The sequence below is a fragment of the Coregonus lavaretus genome (genome assembly GCF_964263955.1).
Source record: "Coregonus lavaretus genome assembly, chromosome: 9".
In the NCBI taxonomy this organism is placed as follows: domain Eukaryota; kingdom Metazoa; phylum Chordata; class Actinopteri; order Salmoniformes; family Salmonidae; genus Coregonus; species Coregonus lavaretus.
In genome coordinates this window covers 17,488,975-17,511,794 of record NC_139996.1, presented here as the reverse complement: position 1 = coordinate 17,511,794, position 22,820 = coordinate 17,488,975, and the positions used below count along the sequence as shown (strand labels likewise).

Genomic DNA, 22,820 nt, shown 5'->3' with positions numbered 1-22,820 from the left:
GAGGTTCACCTTCCAGCAGGACAATGACCCTAAGCATACTGCTAAAGCAACACTTGAGTGGTTTAAGGGAACACATTTAAATGTCTTGGAATGGCCTAGTCAAAGCCCAGACCTCAATCCAATTGAGAATAAGTGGTATGACTTAAAGATTGCTGTACACCAGCAGAACCCATCCAACTTGAAGGAGCTGGAGAAGTTTTGCCTTGAAGAATGGGGGGGGGGGGGATTGATTAGTTATGCACGCACAAGTTTTCTGTTTTTTTGTCATATTTCTTGTTTGTTTGGCAAGAAAAAATATTTTGCATCTTCAAAGTGGTAGGCATGTTGTGTAAATCAAATGATGCAAACCCAAAAAAAATCCTTTTTAATTCCAGGTTGAAGGCAACAAAATAGGAAAAATGCCAAGGGGGGTGAATACTTTCGCAAGCCACTGTAGTGGTGTTTAGATTGTTATAGTAGGAATGGAAGACATTTAAATGGACCTATATTTATTAAATTCAATATTACTTCAGAATGACATTGGCTTGATTTGGAATGAAAGTACTGCTTTGGTGGTGCAGGCTAACCTCTGTGTAAAATATATCCTTTTCCAAATACAACTTCATCGATGTCATGCCCCATTCTCTGTGCATGACAGGCCATGTTCCATCTCTTATGTGTCTCTTAGTCCTCCAGTCATCTGAGCCATCTAACCTCTTCATGTCTCTCCTGGTTTCCTCCAGGATTACGCAGACACAGAGATGCTGCTGTCCAGGGCTAACGTGGACCAGGAGGCCCTTCTCTCCTATGCCCGCGAGGCCGCAGACTTCTCCACTAACCACCAGCTGCCCACTCTGGACTTTGCCATCAACCACTACGGACAGCCCGACGTGGCCATGTTCGACTTCACCTGCATGTACGCCTCAGAGAATGCAGCGCTAGTGCGCCAACGCAACGGACGGCAGCTACTGGTGTCTCTGGTGGGGGACAGTCTACTGGAGGTGAGGGGGGCTACTGGGCCGAGGGTGTTTCAGTCTTACTTAGAAGATATACTCTGTCAGTCACTCTGGATAAGGTAGTGTCTGACTGTCTCGTGTATAGAAATTAAAAAGGGAGTGAATATCAGCGTGAGCAAGAGTGTGGGAGAAATTACAGTGAATTGAGAGAGCGATTCAAGTATCAAGGATGACAGATGTGGATTGACGTTTGCTTGCTTGAAACAGACAATTTTACTTTAAAAAAAATTGTATATATTAAAAAAGGTGTATTTTTTAAATAAATTTCATTATTCTCTGTATGCTTACTTGGAATTCACCATGTTACTGTATTTGTCTGTTTCTACAGCCCTTCTGGCCCATGGGCACTGGTATAGCCCGGGGTTTCCTGGCAGCCATGGACTCAGGCTGGATGGTGAAGAGCTGGGCCCAGGGAAACAGCCCTCTGGACGTGCTGGCTGAAAGGTGAGGGAGCAGACGCGTCATAACACACACATTATACTCGCACGTCATACTTGCACGCACACACCCTCGACACACTGTTATCTCTGCGTGCTTTATCTCTGAGTGCTCCAGTGTCAGCCCCAGCCCCTACTTTAGTACTGTAGTTGGAATGGAATAAGAGCCTCTGGAGCTCTGAATGGAATGTGTTGAGTCCTCTGTTCTCCTGCCTTCTATAATTAAGTAACCATGGTTTCCTCTTTTTTAGGGAGAGCATATATCGCCTGCTGCCTCAGACAACGCCAGAGAACATCAGTAAAAATGTCAGTCACTACAGTGTGGATCCCACCACGCGCTACCCTAACATCAGCCTCCACTTCCTCAGGCCCAACCAGGTAGTGTATACTCTGAGATCATATGACTGTATGATTGTAGCATGATGAACTACAGTACCCATAATGCTCTGTGTATGATATCCAGTTTGAGTAGGGCAAGGACTTTGTCCTTACTACCTAACCATCTTGTGAATGAAAACCCAGTGTCTGCTTAACTAAAGACACACACACACACACACAGACACACACACACGATACGATACGATATACTTCATTGTCCATTTCATTTTGTGACGTCAGCATTCAAATACACAAACACAACACAAAATATTACATGCAGTACGAAAAACTGGGAAGTTAGTATACAAGTCACACATTTACATTTTCACATATTCAAAGTCTCTGCGGCCTACAGTCTGACCGTGTGTTTGGCCTGCATCTGTCCTATGTCCCACTGTTCAGCAGCCTGATGGCTGATGGAAGGAAACTTGCCTTGTTCCTATTCTTACTGTACAGCGGGACCGTTAATCTCCTTCCGGAGGGCAGCAGCTCAAAACATAACTAAGAACCAGAGTTTTTTTCCCCAGTCCAGATGCATGGTCATGAAAAACTCCTATCAGTAGCTATGACCTATGGAAGATGTCCTATGTGAAATCCCACCCCACTCTGTTGTTGTCAGGTACGACACCTCATTGACACAGGGGATTCAAGCAGTGAAATGCGTATCGAAATGGAGAATGTAGTCAACTCGTCAACACCCAAGCTCACCAGAAATGGTGAGTAGTGTTTAGAATAAGCTATACGATTTTTCATAGCGTTGTCTATTCATACCAAGTTCATATTATTTAATTGTCATTCATGTCTGTTTTTCAATGTCTCTTGTTTTTGGGACCTGGTTGTTATTACGATCACCGAAATGTAACAATGAATTGCTTTCATCCTAGACCATTACCTGCTTGAGAAGCATTTCCAAGGTAATATCATTAATGACTGAGGTCCAAATGCATGACCATCTGAGGATTCCTTCATTATAGTCCTTAACAGTAGAAACAAGCAACTGCCATGACTCCATGTGACTTGGTGGATGTAGATGGATGGACTGATTTTATTTTATTTATTTTGTGTTCACTAACCTGGTCATTAACGGGATGGTGAAATATCACTTTCTTTGTCCGAAAAGTTAAAAAGGTCACTTCACTTAAATTGACAATGGGACTAACATGGATGGCAAATCAAAATCAAAGTTTATTGGTTGCGTACACATATTTGCAGATGTTATCGCAGGTGCAGCGAAATGCTTGTGTTTCTAGCTGCAACAGTGCAGTAATACCTAGCAATAATACAAATTAAAATACACACATAATCCAGAAAAATTAAGAAATTAAGAAATATCAGAATGAGCAATGTGTCACGCTCTGGCTCCAGGACTCTGTATGTTGAGCCAGGGTGTGTTCGTTTCTTTGTGTTCTGTTTCTTGGTTGGGTTGTTCTAGGTTGTTGTATTTCTTTGTTTGAGTGACTCCCAATCAGAGGTAACGAGTGTCAGCTGTTGGCTCGTTGTCTCTGATTGGGAGCCATATTTAAACTGTCTGTTTTCACCTTGTGTTTGTGGGTTTTTGTTCCTAGTCAGTCATTGTACTGTGGACTTCACGAATCGTTATTTGTTTTGTTGTTTCGTGTTTCGCTTTAATTAAATAAAGCATCATGTTCGTGCAACACGCTGCGCTTTGGTCCGCTTCCTGTAACGACGATCGTGACACAATGTTAGAGACTGGAATATAAATATATATATATATATATATATATATATATATATACATATAATTTATATAAATATATACGGTGTGTATATATATATATATATATGTGTGTGTGTGTGTGTGTGTGTGTGTGTATATATATATATATATATATATATATATATATATATATATATATATATATATATATATATATATATATATATATATATATATACAGTTGAAACTCGTTTTTCAACCACTCCACAAATTTCTTGTTAACAAACTATAGTTTTGGCAAGTCGGTTAGGACATCTACTTTGTGCATGACACAAGTAATTTTTCCAACAATTGTTTACAGACAGATAATTTCACTTATAATTCACTGTATCACAATTCCAGTGTGTCAGAAGTTTACATACACTAAGTTGACTGTGCCTTTAAACAGCTTGGAAAATTCCAGAAAATGATGTCATGGCTTTAGAAGCTTCTGATAGGCTAATTGACATAATTTGAGTCAATTGGAGGTGTACCGGTGGATGTATTTCAAGGCCTACCTTCAAACTCAGTGCCGCTTTGCTTGACATGGGAAAATCGAAAGAAATCAAGACCTCAGAAAAAAATGGTAGACATCCACAAGTCTGGTTCATCCTTGGGAGCAATTTCCAAACGCCTGAAGGTACCACGTTTATCTGTACAAACAATAGTATGCAAGTATAAACACCATGGGACCACGCAGCCGTCATACCGCTCAGGAAAGAGACGTGTTCTGTCTCCTAGAGATGAACATACTTTGGTGTGAAAAGTGCAAATCAATCCCAGAACAACAGCAAAGGACCTTGTGAAGATGCTGGAGGAAACAGGTACAAAATTATCTATATCCACAGTAAAATGAGTCCTATATCGACATAACCTGAAAGGCCGCTCAGCAAGGAAGAAGCCACTGCTCCAAAACCCCCATTAAAAAAAGCCAGACTACAGTTTGCAACTGCACATGGGGACAAAGATCGTACTTTTTGGAGAAATGTCCTCTGGTCTGATGAAACAAAAATAGAACTGTTTGGCCATAATGACCATTGTTATGTTTGGAGGAAAAAGGGGGATGCTTGCAAGCCGAAGAACACCATCCCAACCGTGAAACACAGAGGTGGCAGCATCATGCTGTGGGGGTGCTTTGCTGCAGGAGGGACTGGTGCACTTCCCAAAATAGATGGCATCATGAGGAAGGAAAATTATGTGGATATATTGAAGCAACATCTCAAGACATCAGTCAGGAAGTTAAAGCTTGGTCGCAAATGGGTCTTCCAAATGGATTTGACCCCAAGCATACTTCCAAAGTTGTGGCAAAATGGCTTAAGGACAACAAAGTCAAGGTATTGGAGTGGCCATCACAAAGCCTTGACCTCAATCCTATAGAAAATGTATGGGCAGAACTGAAAAAGCGTTTGCGAGCAAGGAGGCCTACAAACCTGACTCAGTTACACCAGCTCTGTCAGGAGGAATGGGCCAAAATTCACCCAACTTATTGTGGGAAGCTTGTGGAAGGCTACCCGAAACGTTTGACCAAAGTTAAACAATTTAAAGGCAATGCTACCAAATACTAATTGAGTGTATGTAAACTTCTGACCCACTGGGAATGTGATGAAAGAAATAAAAGCTGAAATAAATCATTCTCTCTACTATTATTCTGACATTTCACATTCTTAAAATAGAGTGGTGATCCTAACTGACATAAGACAGGGAATTTTTACTAGGATTAAATGTCAGGAAATGTTAAAAACTGAGTTTAAATGTATTTGGCTAAGGTGTATGTAAACTTCCGTATGTGTATATATATATATATATATATATATATATATATATATATATATATATATATATATATATATATATATATATATAATGGTGTGTAAAGACAGTATATGAATAGAAAAGGTGTGTACAGCAGTAGTTACAGTGAGGGGAAAAAAGTATTTGATCCCCTGCTGATTTTGTACGTTTGCCCACTGACAAAGACATGATCAGTCTATAATTTTAATGGTAGGTTTATTTGAACAGTGAGAGACAGAATAACAGCCAAAAAATCCAGAAAAACGGATGTCAAAAATGTTATAAATTGATTTGCAGTTTAATGAGGGAAATAACTATTTGACCCCTCTGCAAAACATGACTTAGTACTTGGTGGCAAAACCCTTGTTGGCAATTACAGAGGTCAGACGTTTCTTGTAGTTGGCCACCAGGTTTGCACACATCTCAGGAGGGATTTTGTCCCACTCCTCTTTGCAGATCTTCTCCAAGTCATTAAGGTTTCGAGGCTGACGTTTGGAAACTCGAACCTTCAGCTCCCTCCACAGATTTTCTATGGGATTAAGGTCTGGAGACTTGCTAGGCCACTCCAGGACCTTAATGTGCCTCTTCTTGAGCCACTCCTTTGTTGCCTTGGCCGTGTGTTTTGGGTCATTGTCATGCTGGAATACCCATCCACGACCCATTTTCAATGCCCTGGCTGAGGGAAGGAGGTTCTCACCCAAGATTTGACGCTACATGGCCCCGTCCATCGTCCCTTTGATGCGGTGAAGTTGTCCTGTCCCCTTAGCAGAAAAACACCCCCAAAGCATAATGTTTCCACCTCCATGTTTGATGGTGGGGATGGTGTTCTTGGGGTCATAGGCAGCATTCCTCCTCCTCCAAACACGGCGAGTTGAGTTGATGCCAAAGAGCTCGATTTTGGTCTCATCTGACCACAACACTTTCACCCAGTTCTCATCTGAATCATTCAGATGTTCATTGGCAAACTTCAGACGGGCCTGTATATGTGCTTTCTTGAGCAGGGGGACCTTGCGGGCGCTGCAGGATTTCAGTCCTTCACGGCGTAGTGTGTTACCAATTGTTTTCTTGGTGACTATGGTCCCAGCTGCCTTGAGATCCTCCCGTGTAGTTCTGGGCTGATTCCTCACCGTTCTCTTGATCATTGCAACTCCACAAGGTGAGATCTTGCATGGAGCCCCAGGCCGAGGGAGACAGTTCTTCTGTGTTTCTTCCATTTGCGAATAATCGCACCAACTGTTGTCACCTTCTCACCAAGCTGCTTGGCGATGGTCTTGTAGCCCATTCCAGCCTTGTGTAGGTCTACAATCTTGTCCCTGACATCCTTGGAGAGCTCTTTGGTCTTGACCATGGTGGAGAGTTTGGAATCTGATTGATTGATTGCTTCTGTGGACAGGTGTCTTTTATACAGGTAACAAGCTGAGATTAGGAGCAAAATTCATAATGTCATTTAGAGCATTTATTTGTAGAAAATGATAACTGGTCAAAATAACTAAGATGCAGTGTTGTCAGACCTCGAATAAAGCAAAGAAAATAAGTTCATGTTCATTTTTAAACAACACAATAGTAATGTTTTAATTTAGGAAGAGTTCAGAATAACCCTGATTTTTCAATCACAGCTTGTATGCGTCTTGGCATGCTCTCCACCAGTCTTTCACATTGATGTTGGGTGACATTATGCCACTCCTGGCGCAGACATTCAAGCAGCTCGACTTTGTTTGATGGCTTGTGACCATCCATATTCCTGTTGATCACATTCCAGAAGTTTTCAATTGGGTTCAGGTCTGTAGATTGGGCTGGCCAAGACAGGGTCTTGATCTGGTGGTCCTCCATCCACACCTTGATTGACCTGGCTGTTTGGCATGGCACATTGTCCTGCTGGAAAAACCAATCCTCAGAGTTGGGGAACAATGTCAGAGCAAAAGGAAGCAAGTTTTCTTCCAGGACAACCTTGTACGTGGCTTGATTAATGCGTCCTTCACAAAGACAAATCTGCCCGATTCCAGCCTTGCTGAAGCACCCCCAGATCATCACCGATCCTCCACCAAATTTCACAGTGGGTGCGAGACACTGTGGCTTGTAGGCCTCTCCAGGTCTCCGTCTAACCATTAGATGACCAGGTGTTGGGCAAAGCTGAAAATTGGACTCATCAGAGAAGATGACCTTACTCCAGTCCTCTACGGTTCAATCCTTATGGTCTTTTGCAAACCTCAGCCTGGCTCTTCTTTGCTTCTCATTGATGAAGGGCTTTTTTATAGCTTTGCACGACTTCAGCCCTGCCCCTAGGAGCCTGTTTCGAACTGTCCTCGCCGGGCACTTCACCCCAGCTGCCGTTTGCCATTCTTTTTTTTTAGATCACTTGATGTCATCCTACGGTTGTTGAGTGACATTCGAATGAGTTGGCGGTCATCCCGGTCAGTAGAAAGTCGTTTTCGCCCTCTGCCGGTCTGTAGCTTTGTTGTCTCCAATGTTTGCTGCTTGACCTTGTTCTTATGAACCGCCGTCTTTGACATTTTAAGGATGGAAGCAACCTGACGCTCACTGTATCCCTCTGCCAGTAAAGCCAGAATTGAACCCTTCTTTTCCTCACTCAAACCTTTCCTTTTCAACTCTTTTGGCATGGTCAATAGTTATTTTTTGATTAATATTACTTTTGAGGTACTATTAGCACTGTTTTTGCCATCCAGCTGGTCCTATTGCAACAGGATAGTGATGATCACAGCAGTGGTTTTTATACTTTTCCTCGCTAAATAAGATTTGGTTCATGTGATCACCTAATCAGTACCTAATTAAGTAGAATGAGGTGTGCCTGTGTTGGAATTCAACAGACATTGGAATGGAATGGCTGTCATACATGTAGATATGCTGATTTAAGAAAAAATTGCAGTGGTCTCTTAATTTTTTCCACAGCTGTACATATAAAGTGGGTAAAACAGTATGTAAACATTATTGAACTGACCAGTGTTCAATGACTGTATGAACACTCCAAAGAGCAAAACTTCTGACTGTTTGGTCTAAAACACCCTCAGCCCTGGTCCAAAAAATGTAATAATCCACTACTCACTGACTGTGCTTTTCCTTTCCCAGAGTCCATCGCTCGCTCCAGCAAGCTGCTGAACTGGTGTCAGAGACAGACGGAGGGTTACAGGAAAGTCAGTGTGATCGACCTCACCATGTCCTGGAAGAGTGGCATGGCCCTGTGTGCCCTCATCCACCGTTACAGACCTGACCTCATGTGAGTCATATATACAGTGTATATATGTGTGTGTGTGTGTATATATATATATATATATATGCATGTGTGTGTGTATATAAACACCAGTCTCAACGTCAACAGTGAAGAGGCGACTCCGGGATGCTGAACTTCTAGGCAGAGTTGCAAAGAAAAAGCCATATCTCAGACTGGCCAATAAAAAGAAAAGATGGGCAGTCTGAGATATGGCTTTTTCTTTGCAACTCTGCCTAGAAGGTCAGCATCCCGGAGTCGCCTCTTCACTGTTGACGTTGAGACTGGTGTTTTGCGGGTACTATTTAATGAAGCTGCCAGTTGAGGACCTGTGAGGCGTCTGTTTCTCAAACTAGACACTCTAATGTATTTGGCCTCTTGCTCAGTTGTGCACCCACTCCTCTTTCTATTCTGGTTAGAGCCTGTTTGCGCTGTTCTGTGAAGGGAGTAGTACACAGCGTTGTACGAGATCTTCAGTTTCTTCACAATTTCTCGCATGGAATAGCCTTCATTTCTCAGAACAAGAATAGACTGCAGAGTTTCAGAAGAAAGTTATTTGTTTCTGGCCATTTTGAGCCTGTAATTGAACCCACAATTGCTGATGCTCCAGATTCTCAACTAGTCTCAAGAAAGCCAGTTTTATTACTTCTTTAATCAGCACAACAGTTTTCAGCTGTGCTAACATAATTGCAAAAGTGTTTTCTAATGATCAATTAGCCTTTTTAAAATGATAAACTTGGATTAGCAAACACAACGTGCCATTGGAAAACAGGACTGATGGTTGCTGATAATGGGCCTCTGTACGCCTATGTAGATATTCCATAAAAAATCAGCCGTTTCCAGCTACGATAGCATTTACAACATTAACAATGTCTACACTTTATTTCTGATCAATTTGATGTTATTTTAATGGACCAAAAAATTGCTTTTCTTTCGAAAACAAGGACATTTCTAAGTGACCCCAAACTTTTGAACAGTAGTGTATATATGAACAGAACAAAAATATAAATGCAACATGTATGTAAAGTGTTGGTCCCGTGTTTCATGAGCTGAAATAAATATAATTTTTCTCCTTTGCCAAGATAATCCATCCACCTGAGAGGTGTGGCATATCAATAAGCTGATTAAACAGCATGATCATTACACAGGTGCACCTTGTGCTGGGGACAATGAAAGGGGGGGCGGTGCTGAAGAGTATTTCTGTCTGTAATAAAGCGCTTTTGTGGGGAAAAACTCATTCTGATTGGCAGGGGCTGGCTCCCCAGTGAGTGGGCCTGGCTGCCAAGTTGGTGGGCCTATGCCCTCCAAGGCCTACCAATGGCTGCACCCCTGCTCAGTCATGTGAAATCCATAGATTAGGGCCTAATTTATTTATTTCAATTGACTGATTTCCTTATATGAACTGTAACTCAGTAAAATCTCTGAAATTGTTGCATGTTGCGTTTATATTTTTGTTCAGTATATATCTGTATTTCTCCTGTAGAAATGCTTACAGGTGAGGTTTACTGTCATAAGCGACTTTGGGTTCTTGAAAAGTGCTATATACAGTGGGGGAAAAAAGTATTTAGTCAGCCACCAATTGTGCAAGTTCTCCCACTTAAAAAGATGAGAGAGGCCTGTAATTTTCATCATAGGTACACGTCAAATATGACAGACAAAATGAGAAAAAAAAATCCAGAAAATCACATTGTAGGATTTTTTATGAATTTATTTGCAAATTATGGTGGAAAATAAGTATTTGGTCAATAACAAAAGTTTCTCAATACTTTGTTATATACCCTTTGTTGGCAATAACACAGGTCAAACGTTTTCTGTAAGTCTTCACAAGGTTTTCACACACTGTTGCTGGTATTTTGGCCCATTCCTCCATGCAGATCTCCTCTAGATTAGTGATGTTTTGGGGCTGTCGCTGGGCAACACGGACTTTCAACTCCCTCCAAAGATTTTCTATGGGGTTGAGATCTGGAGACTGGCTAGGCCACTCCAGGACCTTGAAATGCTTCTTACGAAGCTACTCCTTCGTTGCCCGGGCGGTGTGTTTGGGATCATTGTCATGCTGAAAGACCCAGCCACGTTTCATCTTCAATGCCCTTGCTGATGGAAGGAGGTTTTCACTCAAAATCTCACGATACATGGCCCCATTCATTCTTTCCTTTACACGGATCAGTCGTCCTGGTCCCTTTGCAGAAAAACAGCCCCAAAGCATGATGTTTCCACCCCCATGCTTCACAGTAGGTATGGGGTTCTTTGGATGCAACTCAGCATTCTTTGTCCTCCAAACACGACGAGTTGAGTTTTTACCAAAAAGTTATATTTTGGTTTCATCTGACCATATGACATTCTCCCAATCCTCTTCTGGATCATCCAAATGCACTCTAGCAAACTTCAGACGGGCCTGGACATGTACTAGCTTAAGCAGGGGGACACGTCTGGCACTGCAGGATTTGAGTCCCTGGCGGCGTAGTGTGTTACTGATGGTAGGCTTTGTTACTTTGGTCCCAGCTCTCTGCAGGTCATTCACTAGGTCCCCCCGTGTGGTTCTGGGATATTTGCTCACCGTTCTTGTGATCATTTTGACCCCACGGGGTGAGATCTTGCGTGGAGACCCAGATCGAGGGAGATTATCAGTGGTCTTGTATGTCTTCCATTTCCTAATAATTGCTCCCACCGTTGATTTCTTCAAACCAAGCTGCTTACCTATTGCAGATTCAGTCTTCCCAGCCTGGTGCAGGTCTACAATTTTGTTTCTGGTGTCCTTTGACAGCTCTTTGGTCTTGGCCATAGTGGAGTTTGGAGTGTGACTGTTTGAGGTTGTGTACGGGTGTCTTTTATACTGATAACAAGTTCAAACAGGTGCCATTAATACAGGTAACGAGTGGAGGACAGAGGAGCCTCTTAAAGAAGAAGTTACAGGTCTGTGAGAGCCAGAAATCTTGCTTGTTTGTAGGTGACCAAATACTTTTTTTCCACCATAATTTGCAAATAAATTCATTACAAATCCTACAATGTGATTTTCTGGATTTTTATTCCTCATTTTGTCTGTCATAGTTGACGTGTATCTATGATGAAAATTACAGGCCTCTCTCATCTTTTTAAGTGGGAGAACTTGCACAATTGGTGGCTGACTAAATACTTTTTTTCCCCACTGTAAGTCCCTTTAAAAAAAGTATTATTATTATTATAAGCATAGGAATAAAGTAGGACCTGCACACATGATTGCTCCATCACAAAATTAGGCTAGTAAATATTAATTAGGCTAGTAAATATTCATCAGGCTAGTCAATATGCACACGGTTTTGATCTTTGTCAGGTCCTTACACACACACAGCAGAGACAGACACATTGCCTAACGAAGGGAGAGATTGGGTCGTTACCCTCTGCTGGCTACACAGCGATTAGCATTATAACCCTGACTGACCTTTACCAAATAGTTCTGTTCTGCCCTGCTGCCTTTCATAGTCCAGATGATTGCATCAGGGGTGTGTGAAAAGGCTGCATTGATGGGAAATATGCACTAAGTGCAGGGCACAGACAGCACTAATTAGTTCACTGACTTCCCGCACTGCTAACAGTATGGTGCTAATGCACTAACACTAACCATTCAAGGAAAGGGGGTGGTGTGCTAACGTCAACCTTTGCATCCACTGCATTAGAACCTGCTTAGTGTGCTTGTCATGTTTGTGATGTTAACATTCACAGTGCTACTGGTTGTTTTGACTGTCATTTTGACTCCCAGCCATTCTGTCCCTCTCTGCCCCAAAGTGACTTTGACTCCCTGGACGAACAAGACCAACAGAAGAACAACCAGTTGGGCTTCGACGTGGCCGAGCGGGAGTTTGGCATCTCGCCCTGCATGACGGGCAAGGAGATGTCCCAGGTGTCAGAGCCCGACAAGCTCTCCATGGTCATGTACCTCAGCCAGTTCTACGAGATGTTCAAGGACACAGTCCCCCCTGGGGCCGGAGGTGAGTACTGCTCACCTTTGGTTGGTTTCATAAATATCATTTTTATTCGGGGGGGGGGGGGGGGGTAGTGGTGAAGATTGATTGAAATGTTATACACACTGAGTAATTGGTTATATACATTATGCACCAAACAGACCAGAAACAGGGAGGGACTACCTGAACTCGTCCAATGGGAAATGCTTGTAATTTTTCATTGCAAAACCTTAATGGATACAACCCTGGTTTAACGCCTTACATTTTCTATATTTTCTATTTCCAGATAACCAAAACATGAGCCCTGAGGAGAAGGCTGCGTTAATCAACAGCACCAAGTCTCCCATCTCCTTCCTTAGCAAGCTGGGCCAGAGCATCGCCATATCCCGCAAACGCAACCCCAAGGTCAGGACCTCCAATACATCATTGTTAGCTCAGCAGTCCCATTCCCTTTCGCACTGTGTTTTACTGTGTTACAACTGTGTTTAACGTCATGTTATAATGCTACTGTATGAGTCAATAGCTGTCTGCCCGAAAAAAACAGTGACAACAGGTGATTATGTGATCAACAGGACAAAAAGGAGAAGGATGTGGATGGTTTGGGGAAGAGGAGGAAGACTAGCCAGGCTGGCCATTCTGAAGACGTGAGTAAAACTTTCAAGGGTTAAAAATATAATTCAGACGTTGAACTCTGCGTTGCAGACGGATAGAAACGGTCTCTCAGGTCAAACTCATTCTCTGGTGTCATACTGTCCATGTGTTTGTAACAGGAGGAGGTTTCGAGGGGTAACCGTGATGACAGGCCGTCCAACAGTACTGCTCTAACGGAGAGGAATATGAAGGAAGAGACAGCGGCTGTAGGGAACCACAACAAAGTCAAGTCCATGGCCACCCAGCTCCTCGCCAAGTTTGAGGAGAATGCTCCTGCAGAGTCCAAGGACCTCAAACGACAGGTATGGAGAAACTCATTATGTCTAGGTGGTGTTAACAATGGGAGAAGGAGTAGTCTTGCTTGCCCGGATGTGGGAAGAGACTAGAGATGGAGTAAACGTTTTAAACATGAGAACTGTTGGTTGGGATTTAGCTTTCCTGGATGATAATGACATGACGACAGCTTTGTTTGCACACAGTGTTTTGTTTGTCTAGACAGAGTAAATATGCAGACGTTAGATGTAGATCTATTTCATCTCATGGTGTCTAACAGGACTCCTAGTCTCGTGATGCTGAATGTATAGCAACACTGTACTACTGTATTAATGTGTTGAACTCCATTTAGCAGATGCTTTTATCCAAAGCAACATACAGTCACGTGTGGATAGATTGTTTTAAGTATAGATGGTCCCAGGAATCCAACCCACTATCCTGGTGTTGCAAGAGCCATGCTCTACCAACTGAGCTACAGAGGACCTGATCCTAGGTCAGCACTCCTACTCTGAGATGCTTTGTGAATACGGGCCCGAAATGCTAATATTGATGTGGCCCGGGCCTGACGGCGTACTGTTCTGTGGTACAGTAGGTGGTCTAATAGTGGTGACTGGCTGACTCCTCCAGGACTAGGGGGTGAAATGGGTTTACAGACCCAGCCCACGACCTGATCCTGGGACAGTCACCCTGAGAGCCAGTACTGCAGGCCTGGAGCAGTGGGAGGTCTATGTGGGCTAGTGGAACACAAGCCACTATTGTTGACATAGAAAGACAACTCACAGGCAGCGTTCCCAAGTGGTGCCATTCCAAAATTCCTGCTCGGGCTGTGTGTTTTGCAGTTGTTACATCTGATACCATCTTTGATACACAAAAGACTCGGTTCATGTAAATTGAATTGATGAAACCTTAGAAGTGAATAGCCTGCCTCAGGTCAAGTGCTGTGCTGAGTAAACAGGCTTTGTGCAGAACACTAGAAGCGTTTCTCTCTTGGTCACCGTTTTTTTCTCTTGGTCACAGATTTGTACAATCTGAAATATGATTGGTTAATCAATGTTGAGTCATCATCTATCCTAATGGTATAATAACCAGCTACAAATGCCCGTCAAAGAGGATGTACAGGTTGGTTTATAGGAGCTAAGCCCTACTTATGTTGAGTCCCACTGGTGGTAATATTCAATTTGATTCTGCTGCTGCTGTGTTGAATTGGGACTGTGTGTCGCACCAGAAAGGCTGAAAGTGGAGTGTGTCTGCGTGCGTGCCTGCGTCTTTCCAACCAGGAGGCTTCTCTTTTTCATCCCTTCTTTGACCCTTCTGCTCTCTGCATGAAATGCTGATAATGTCTTTGCTACAGTGTCCATATTCTTTTTCTTAAGTTTATAGTCAATTAAAAGCCTAAAATAGTTCCAGTTGGTACAATAATAACGCATGTCATATTGTACAGATGTAGGATTTTAATTTGCTACAGCAGGAAAAGAATCCTGGAGCAACAGGAAATTGAAATTATTATGTGGATTATAATTAATGGACATGTTTGCAGGGGTTGATACATTTTTAATTACAGCATGTCAAGTCTGAAATTTAAAAGTGGAAATTACAAACTTTAGAAGCCTTTTTAAAACTTAAATACACTACAAGTTTGCATTTCCTGCTTTGCAGGAAAATTCTCAGCAACAAAACAGTGATCAAATTAACATCCTACATTTGTAGTCACATTACATTACACAGCATGCTATTCTTATGACACACACAATTTCCTTTGGGTTTTTGCTCCCAGTTTGTTTTCCAACCAGCATGACTCTGTGTTCTCATGATTCACTTCCCTCTATTTTTCTCTCTTCTTCCTCTCCTCCCATCATGGATCATGACCTTGACTCATGGTTGGTTGCGCTCACTGTGTCCTGGTCTCTTTTTGGCCACTTTGACTGTCACTCATCTTCCAGTGGTCAAAGGGGGATTCTCTGCCCAATCTGGATCTCCTCGTGGCGCTGCCCCCTCCCCCTGCACCCCTGGACCCCCCCAGGGAGCCTGTCCGCCTAGCTCTGGTCCCTGCATGGAGACAGGTAAAGAGTGGACATCTCACCTCCCTCCCCTAGACCCTAGTCTAACCCCTGGATGTCCCTAACCAACCGTCTCTCTGCTGTGTTTTACAGTAGTATACAGTATAAAGCTGCTTTGTGTCCAGATTGTAGCTGATTAACTCTTATTGATCCTAGACATAGCATGTCTTATTTTCTGTGGAGTGACGAAACCAGTAGTTCCAATTTAAAGGTCTCTCGCTCTCCTCCAAGACCTAAGGATCAGATAGTTGTCGGGATGTCGTGTGTGTGTTGCCAGAATAAGCAGCTGTGTGTGGGTGCTGTTCGTCCCAGACAGTGAGTGACGTGATGTCATGTTCTCTCTTGTCTCGTGTGGCGTACCCCTCTCCTTTTCCCTATCACTATCCCTCTCCCTCTTCCACCCCTGCAATGTTGTCTCAGAAACAAACCCAACAGCAGGAGCAGCTCAGCTTCGGCTATAAGGAGAAGTTCAAGTGTCAGACCCTACCCAACAGAGGGGAGCAGGTACGACTGGCCGGTCTGACGCTGTAGTAGTCCCTGCCTACTAGGCTGTCTCCCCTCTCCAGCTAACCAGTTAACCATGCTATCAGAGCTAGCTACTAGCTAGCTAATATCCCCTACTTTGATAAACAAACAGGCTATCGCTTCAGCTTAGCTCTGTTAGCTTCATTGTGCTAATCATCAAAGTTTTAGCTTAGCTTAGTTCGCTTAAGTGCGCTAATCATCAAAGCTTCTTTCTTTGTTTTTTTGTTTAGTTCTTTTTAAATCAAAGATGCAAAGTCTTAACAGTTTGAGCCACTAAGTGAAATGGCTAGTTCAGAGCTGTGCTTGATTGACCCCTGAAAGCTAATCCGCAGTTGAGCTAATTGGTTGGAAATAGTCTGCCGTGAAAAAAATTAATGTTCAGTGGAAATATTAGCTAATGCCGTTAAGACATTAGCATCTAGACCAGGGCTCTCCAGCCCTGTTCCTGGAGAGCTACCCTCCTGTAGGTTTTAATTCCAGCCCTGTTCCTGGAGAGCTACCATCCTGAAGGTTTTCAGTCCAACCCTAATCTACCACACCACATTCTAATAATTAGCTGGTTGATGAACTGAATCAGGTTAGTTATAACGGGTTGGAGCGAAAAGCTACAGGAGGGTAGGTAGCTCTCCAGGAACAGGGTTGGAGAGTCCTGATCTAGACTGAGTGGACAGTGAGAATTCTCCAGTACATTTACATTACATTTTCATTTACTTTTTCGTCATTTAGCAGACGCTCTTATCCAGAGCGACTTACAAATTGGTGCATTCACCTTATGATAGCCAGTGGGACAACCACTTTACAATATATATATATATATTTATTTTTTATCTTTGGGGTGGGGTAAGGGGGGGAAGAAGGATTCCTTTATCCTATCCCAGGTATTCCTTAAAGAGGTGGGGTTTCAAGTGTCTCCGGAAGGTGGTGAGTGACTCCGCTGTCCTGGCGTCGTGAGGGAGCTTGTTCCACCATTGGGGTGCCAGAGCAGCGAACAGTTTTGACTGGGCTGAGCGAGAACTGTGCTTCCGCAGAGGTAGGGGGGCCAGTAGGCCAGAGGTGGATGAACGCAATGCCCTCGTTTGGGTGTAGGGACTGATCAGAACCTGAAGGTACGGAGGTGCCGTTCCCCTCACAGCTCCGTAGGCAAGCACCATGGTCTTGTAGCAGATGCGAGCTTCAACTGGAAGCCAGTGGAGTGTGTGGAGGAGCGGGTTGACGTGAGAGAACTTGGGAAGGTTGAACACCAGACGGGCTGCGTCGTTCTGGATGAGTTGTAGGGGTTTAATGGCACAGGCAAGGAGCCCAGCCAACAGCGAGTTGCAGTAATCCAGACGGGAGATGACAAGTGCCTGGATTAGGACCTCTGCAGGGTCGTACTCTGCAAATGTTGTATAGCATGAACCTACAGGATCGGGTCACCGCCTTGATGTTAGCGGAGAACGACAGGGTGTTGTCCAGGGTCACGCCAAGGCTCTTTGCACTCTGGGAGGAGGACACAACAGAGTTGTCAACCGTGATGGCGAGATCATGGAACGGGCAGTCCTTCCCCGGGAGGAAGAGCAGCTCCATCTTGCCGAGGTTCAGCTTGAGGTGGTGATCCGTCATCCACACTGATATGTCTGCCAGACATGCAGAGATGCGATTCGCCACCTGGTTATCAGAAGGGGGAAAGGAGAAGATTAATTGTGTGTCGTCTGCGTAGCAATGATAGGAGAGGCCACTTGGTGTATAGCGAGAATAGGAGAGGGCCTAGAACTGAGCCCTGGGGGACTCCAGTGGTGAGAGCACGTGGTGCGGAGACAGATTCTCGCCATGCCACCTGGTAGGAGCGACCTGTCAGGTAGGACGCAATCAAAGAGTGAGCCGCGCCGGAGATGCCCAACTCGGAGAGGGTGGAGAGGAGGATCTGATGGTTCACAGTATCAAAGGCAGCAGATAGGTCTAGAAGGACGAGAGCAGAGGAGAGAGAGTTAGCTTTAGCAGTGCGGAGAGCCTCCGTGACACAGAGAAGAGCAGTCTCAGTTGAATGACCAGTCTTGAAACCTGACTGGTTTGGATCAAGAAGGTCATTCTGAGAGAGATAGCAGGAGAGTTGGCTAAAGACGGCACGCTCAAGAGTTTTGGAGAGAAAAGAAAGAAGGGATACTGGTCTGTAGTTGTTGACATCGGAGGGATCGAGTGTAGGTTTTTTGAGAAGGGGTGCAACTCTCGCTCTCTTGAAGACGGAAGGGACATAGCCAGCGGTCAAGGATGAGTTGATGAGCGGGTGAGGTAAGGGAGAAGGTCTCCGGAAATGGTCTGGAGAAGAGAGGAGGGGATAGGGTCAAGCGGGCAGGTTGTTGGGCGGCCAGCTGTCACAAGTCGTAAGATTTCATCTGGAGAGAGGAGAGAAAGAAGTCAAAGCATAGGGTAGGGCAGTGTGAGCAGGACCAGCGGTGTCATTTGACTTAACAAACGAGGATCGGATGTCGTCAACCTTCTTTTCAAAATGGTTGACGAAGTCATCCACAGAGAGGGAGAAGGGGGGGGGGGGGGGATTTAGCAGGGAGGAGAAGGTGGCAAAGAGCTTCCTAGGGTTAGAGGCAGATGCTTGGAATTTAGAGTGGTAAAAAGTGGCTTTAGCAGCAGAAACAGGGGAAGAAAATATAGAGCGGAGGGAGTGAAAAGATGCCAGGTCCGCAGGGAGACTAGTTTTCCTCCATTTCCGCTCGGCTGCCCGGAGCCCTGTTCTGTGAGGTCGCAATGAGTCGTCAAGCCATGGAGCAGGAGGGGAGGACCGAGCCGGCCGGGAGGATAGGGGACATAGAGAGTCAAAGGATGCAGAAAGGGAGGAGAGGAGGGTTGAGGAGGCAGAATCAGGAGATTGGAGGGAGAAGGATTGAGCAGAGGGAAGAGATGATAGGATGGAAGAGGAGAGAGTAGCGGGAGAGAGAGAGCGAAGGTTGCGACGGCGCATTACCATCTGAGTAGGGGCAGAGTGAGTAGTGTTGGAGGAGAGCGAGAGAGAAAAGGATACAAAGTAGTGGTCGGAGACTTGGCGGGGAGTTGCAGTGAGATTAGTAGAAGAACAGCATCTAGTAAAGATGAGGTCAAGCGTATTGCCTGCCTTGTGAGTAGGGGGGGACGGTGAGAGGGTGAGGTCAAAAGAGGAGAGGAGTGGAAAGAAGGAGGCAGAGAGAAATGAGTCAAAGGTAGACGTAGGGAGGTTAAAGTCACCCAGAACTGTGAGGGGTGAGCGATCCTCAGGAAAGGAACTTATCAAGGCGTCAAGCTCATTAATGAACTCTCCAAGGGAACCTGGAGGGTGATAAATGATAAGGATGTTAAGCTTGAATGGGCTAGTGACTGTGACAGCATGGAATTCAAATGAGGAGATAGACAGATGGGTCAGGGGAGAAAGAGAGAATGTCCACTTGGGAGAGATGAGGATTCCTGTGCCACCACCCCGCTGACCAGATGCTCTCGGGGTATGCGAGAACACATGGTCAGACGAGGAGAGAGCAGTAGGAGTAGCAGTGTTTTCTGTGGTAATCCATGTTTCCGTCAGCGCCAAGAAGTCGAGGGACTGGAGGGTAGCATAGGCTGAGATTAACTCTGCCTTGTTGGCTGCAGAACGGCAGTTCCAGAGGCTGCCGGAGACCTAGAACTCCATGTGGGTCGTGCGTGCAGGGACCACCAGGTTAGAGTGGCAGCAGCCACGCGTTGTGAGGCGTTTGTATAGCCTGTGCGGAGAGGAGAGAACAGGGATAGACAGACACATAAGTTGACAGGCTACAGAAAATTCCTACAATGATGCAAAGGAGATCGGAATGAAATGAACTAAACATCTGGAAAAGCGAGAGAGCGGGGCCTCCCTCACTTACGTTTCACTGAAACACTCAAATATAACTCCCAACTTCCACTTTAGAAATTATAATTGTTGTAAACTACAGCGGTTCAATGTTTTCTAGGAATTAACTAACTTAGTTTATTCTGCTAGCTAACTTGGTACAGTATTCTTCCGTGAAAATCGTCCAGGGCACCAAATCCTATGACGCCATAGCCAACTAGCATGCCAGCCTCCAATAACACGGTTTAGCACCAATACTCGGTTACAACAAACCACCAGTGTGTTAACACGCCAAGCAGATCATTCGTGTCCGTGTCTAACGTTGTGTAAAGTTTTGGGTTAGTTTTGACAGTTTGAGTGAGTCCGCCAACTTATTCAGCCAGTTAGTTAGCTAGAATAGTTAGCATACTAGCTAGCCATTGCTCTCTGCCAATGAAAAACCCCTCCTCCCACGGCACGAACACAGAGAGAGCCAAGCTAACGTTAACTAGTCACCCATGTCCCGAATTCCCTTGAACGACTCTGGTTACCAGTATGTAAAAACAAAACACAAATGTAGGTTATAACTTACCCTTAGTAGCTACTGTTAGCCAGTTAAGTGCAAAGCTAGCCACTGAATCGATTCAGCCAGTTCGTGTCTGTTCGCTAGGTCGTTCCAGCTATTGTTTAGTTAGCTATCCAGGTAGCAACAAGCTAGCTACATTTCGAGTACAGTAGCTACTAACTACCTAACGTTAACGCTTCAGATAATGAGGTTAGAAAAACAGCTGAATGGTAGGCAGCTAGCTGGCATAATTACAGGTACTCTTAAGTGTGAAATAACATTGGAAACAACTATCCACAGTTGCTAATAGTTACCAGTAGCTACCCGCTAGCTAGTCCAGGTAGTGGGTTAGCTAGCCTCGTGCTTCACCAGGCTCAGGTGAATACAATACTTACCTACAATAATTACCTACAATAACCTACGATAACTACCTAGATAAACTACCTACAATACCTAACTACAATCTAAATACATGGTTTAAACTTTACTCGACACCATATAAGCCAAGCTTACCTCCCGCCAGAGAGAGACACAACCTCACCCGACGACTCCGACTCCGGGACAGTACCACTTTTCCATCTCACACACTTTTTTTTCACTGATTAGTGTGAATGTTTTAGTAGCTCTTCAGACTCACAAAATAGGGTTTCAAAATGTCTGGAACTTTCAATAAATTCCCTGGTTTTTCAGAAATCCCAGTGGAGGATTTCCCGGAATCAGGAGTGAATAAGCAGGAAATCCGGACTCCTCCAACCAGGATTTCTGGAAAACCAGGGAATTTATTGAAAGTTTCCGTTATTTTGCAACCCTACACATAAGTATACTCTCGCTCACCGCAGTATCATGATATTCCTCACATTTTTTTCTCATTCACCAACAAGAGCGACCCAAAAGGTTTTTGTGGCCGTTGAAGAAAACATTATTTATTTTTTAATCTCATGCTTGCTAACTGTAAACTAACTAGAGTTGGGAAATGTGAAGAAATGTGGTTTATTTGCCTTAATTTTCCACATACATCCAGTGGGTGGTGTGTGTGTGTGTGTGTGTGATGCAACAGTGTTGGCTTGAGTGTGTAGTGTGGTAGAATGCCAGCGGTAGTTACAAGAATGAGTGTGTGGGTGAGGGTGACACTGTAGAAGATGATTGTTTTAGCCTATTGGATGTGAATCATTAGTTAAATTGATTAATATGTAAATGTGTATGGATGAGGTAATCAAAAGTGAATTTGGATGAGGTAATATGATACCTTGAATGGTGTGTGTGTGTGTATGTGTGTGCACGTGTTGAATGGTGGAAGTGTGCACGTCGGTGACACCAGCAAGTGATGGCCTGTCCTCCTCTCCACTCTCAAGCCAAGAAGCAGTACAGAGTCAACCTCGGGCACACGGAGCTGCCCTAAGAAACCCATTCTGCTCTCCTCCTCTTCTACCACCTCCTCACTCTCTCTTCACTCACAGGTGACCAGTCTGTGCCAGACCAGACCAGACACACTCTCCTGTCCTCTTCCTTGTTGATCCTTTAGCTAACATCTATCCTCTCAGGTCTTGACACTTGTCTTACCTTACGTACAAGTTCTCCAATTGTGCCGTCAAAGTAGAAAGCTAAATGTAGTGACTCTTCTTCCCCTCCCCATATTAACGTTGTAGAGGACTTCCAACCTAAATAAAATAAACTATATCTAGTCTTAGTTTCCATTCTTCCTGTGAGTGGGTTGCTTTTTGTTAACTTTGAGAGGGTTTGCTTGTGTTGTGGCTGACCAGTGTGTAGGTGGGGGCCTTGTTGCCATACTTTCTGCAGTGAAAGATCTGATGCTGTATATGTAATGATGTGGTTTGTTTATGAAGGCCCAGAGAGGAGAAACATGGTCCTAGCTGTCAGTGGTCAGTATTGAAGTGTCTGTGTGTGTGTGTGCGTCCTTCAGCATTGTGATAGAGGAGGTATGGAGGAGGAAGACACCACACAGGACCAGACCCCTCTGACACACAGGGTAACCATGGTTGAATGGGCCTGTGATCCGTGCTAACCCTATGGGAACTAACAACACAGGCAGAGTGTGTGTGACTGGGTGTCTCTACGGATTGTGTGGAATGGAAGGGATTGTTGTGGTCAGAATATAATGATTGGAACAATCAACAAAGTGTAAGCAGATGATGACTTAAAGTATGTCATTTCAAGGCTGGTTTCATATGTTTAGTTTGGGCACCATTGTTTGTTCTCTATCACCATAGCAGTGCTTGCATGCTGACTCATATACAGTATTATATGATATGTGTGCAATTTGTAAATTATAATAATAATTTGGTGGGTGCTTATATTTGTCCTATTTCACACATGTACAAGTGTGTGTTAATACGCATGTGTGAATTGGAAATGTGTTTTTTGCATATCCCAACTCCCCCTGAAAGAGTGGGTTGTCAATAGAGCTATGTTATTCCATAGCCTGTCATAAATTCTCAGGCCAGCCA

At 44.1% G+C, this 22,820-nt stretch overlaps 1 protein-coding gene across 1 annotated transcript in view; it reads left to right on the top strand.

Moving 5' to 3' along the window:
• LOC311135029 (protein-methionine sulfoxide oxidase mical3a-like) overlaps positions 1-22,820 on the top strand; it is a 106,145-nt gene that overhangs the window by 32,312 nt on the left and 51,013 nt on the right. The window contains exons 8-16 of the mRNA XM_084168882.1: positions 723-980; positions 1,324-1,439; positions 1,684-1,810; positions 2,430-2,526; positions 8,403-8,550; positions 12,304-12,506; positions 12,766-12,884; positions 13,052-13,123; positions 13,250-13,432. Coding sequence (XP_084025008.1) covers positions 723-980; positions 1,324-1,439; positions 1,684-1,810; positions 2,430-2,526; positions 8,403-8,550; positions 12,304-12,506; positions 12,766-12,884; positions 13,052-13,123; positions 13,250-13,432 — 1,323 coding nt within the window. The remainder of the gene's footprint in view (positions 1-722; positions 981-1,323; positions 1,440-1,683; positions 1,811-2,429; positions 2,527-8,402; positions 8,551-12,303; positions 12,507-12,765; positions 12,885-13,051; positions 13,124-13,249; positions 13,433-22,820) is intronic.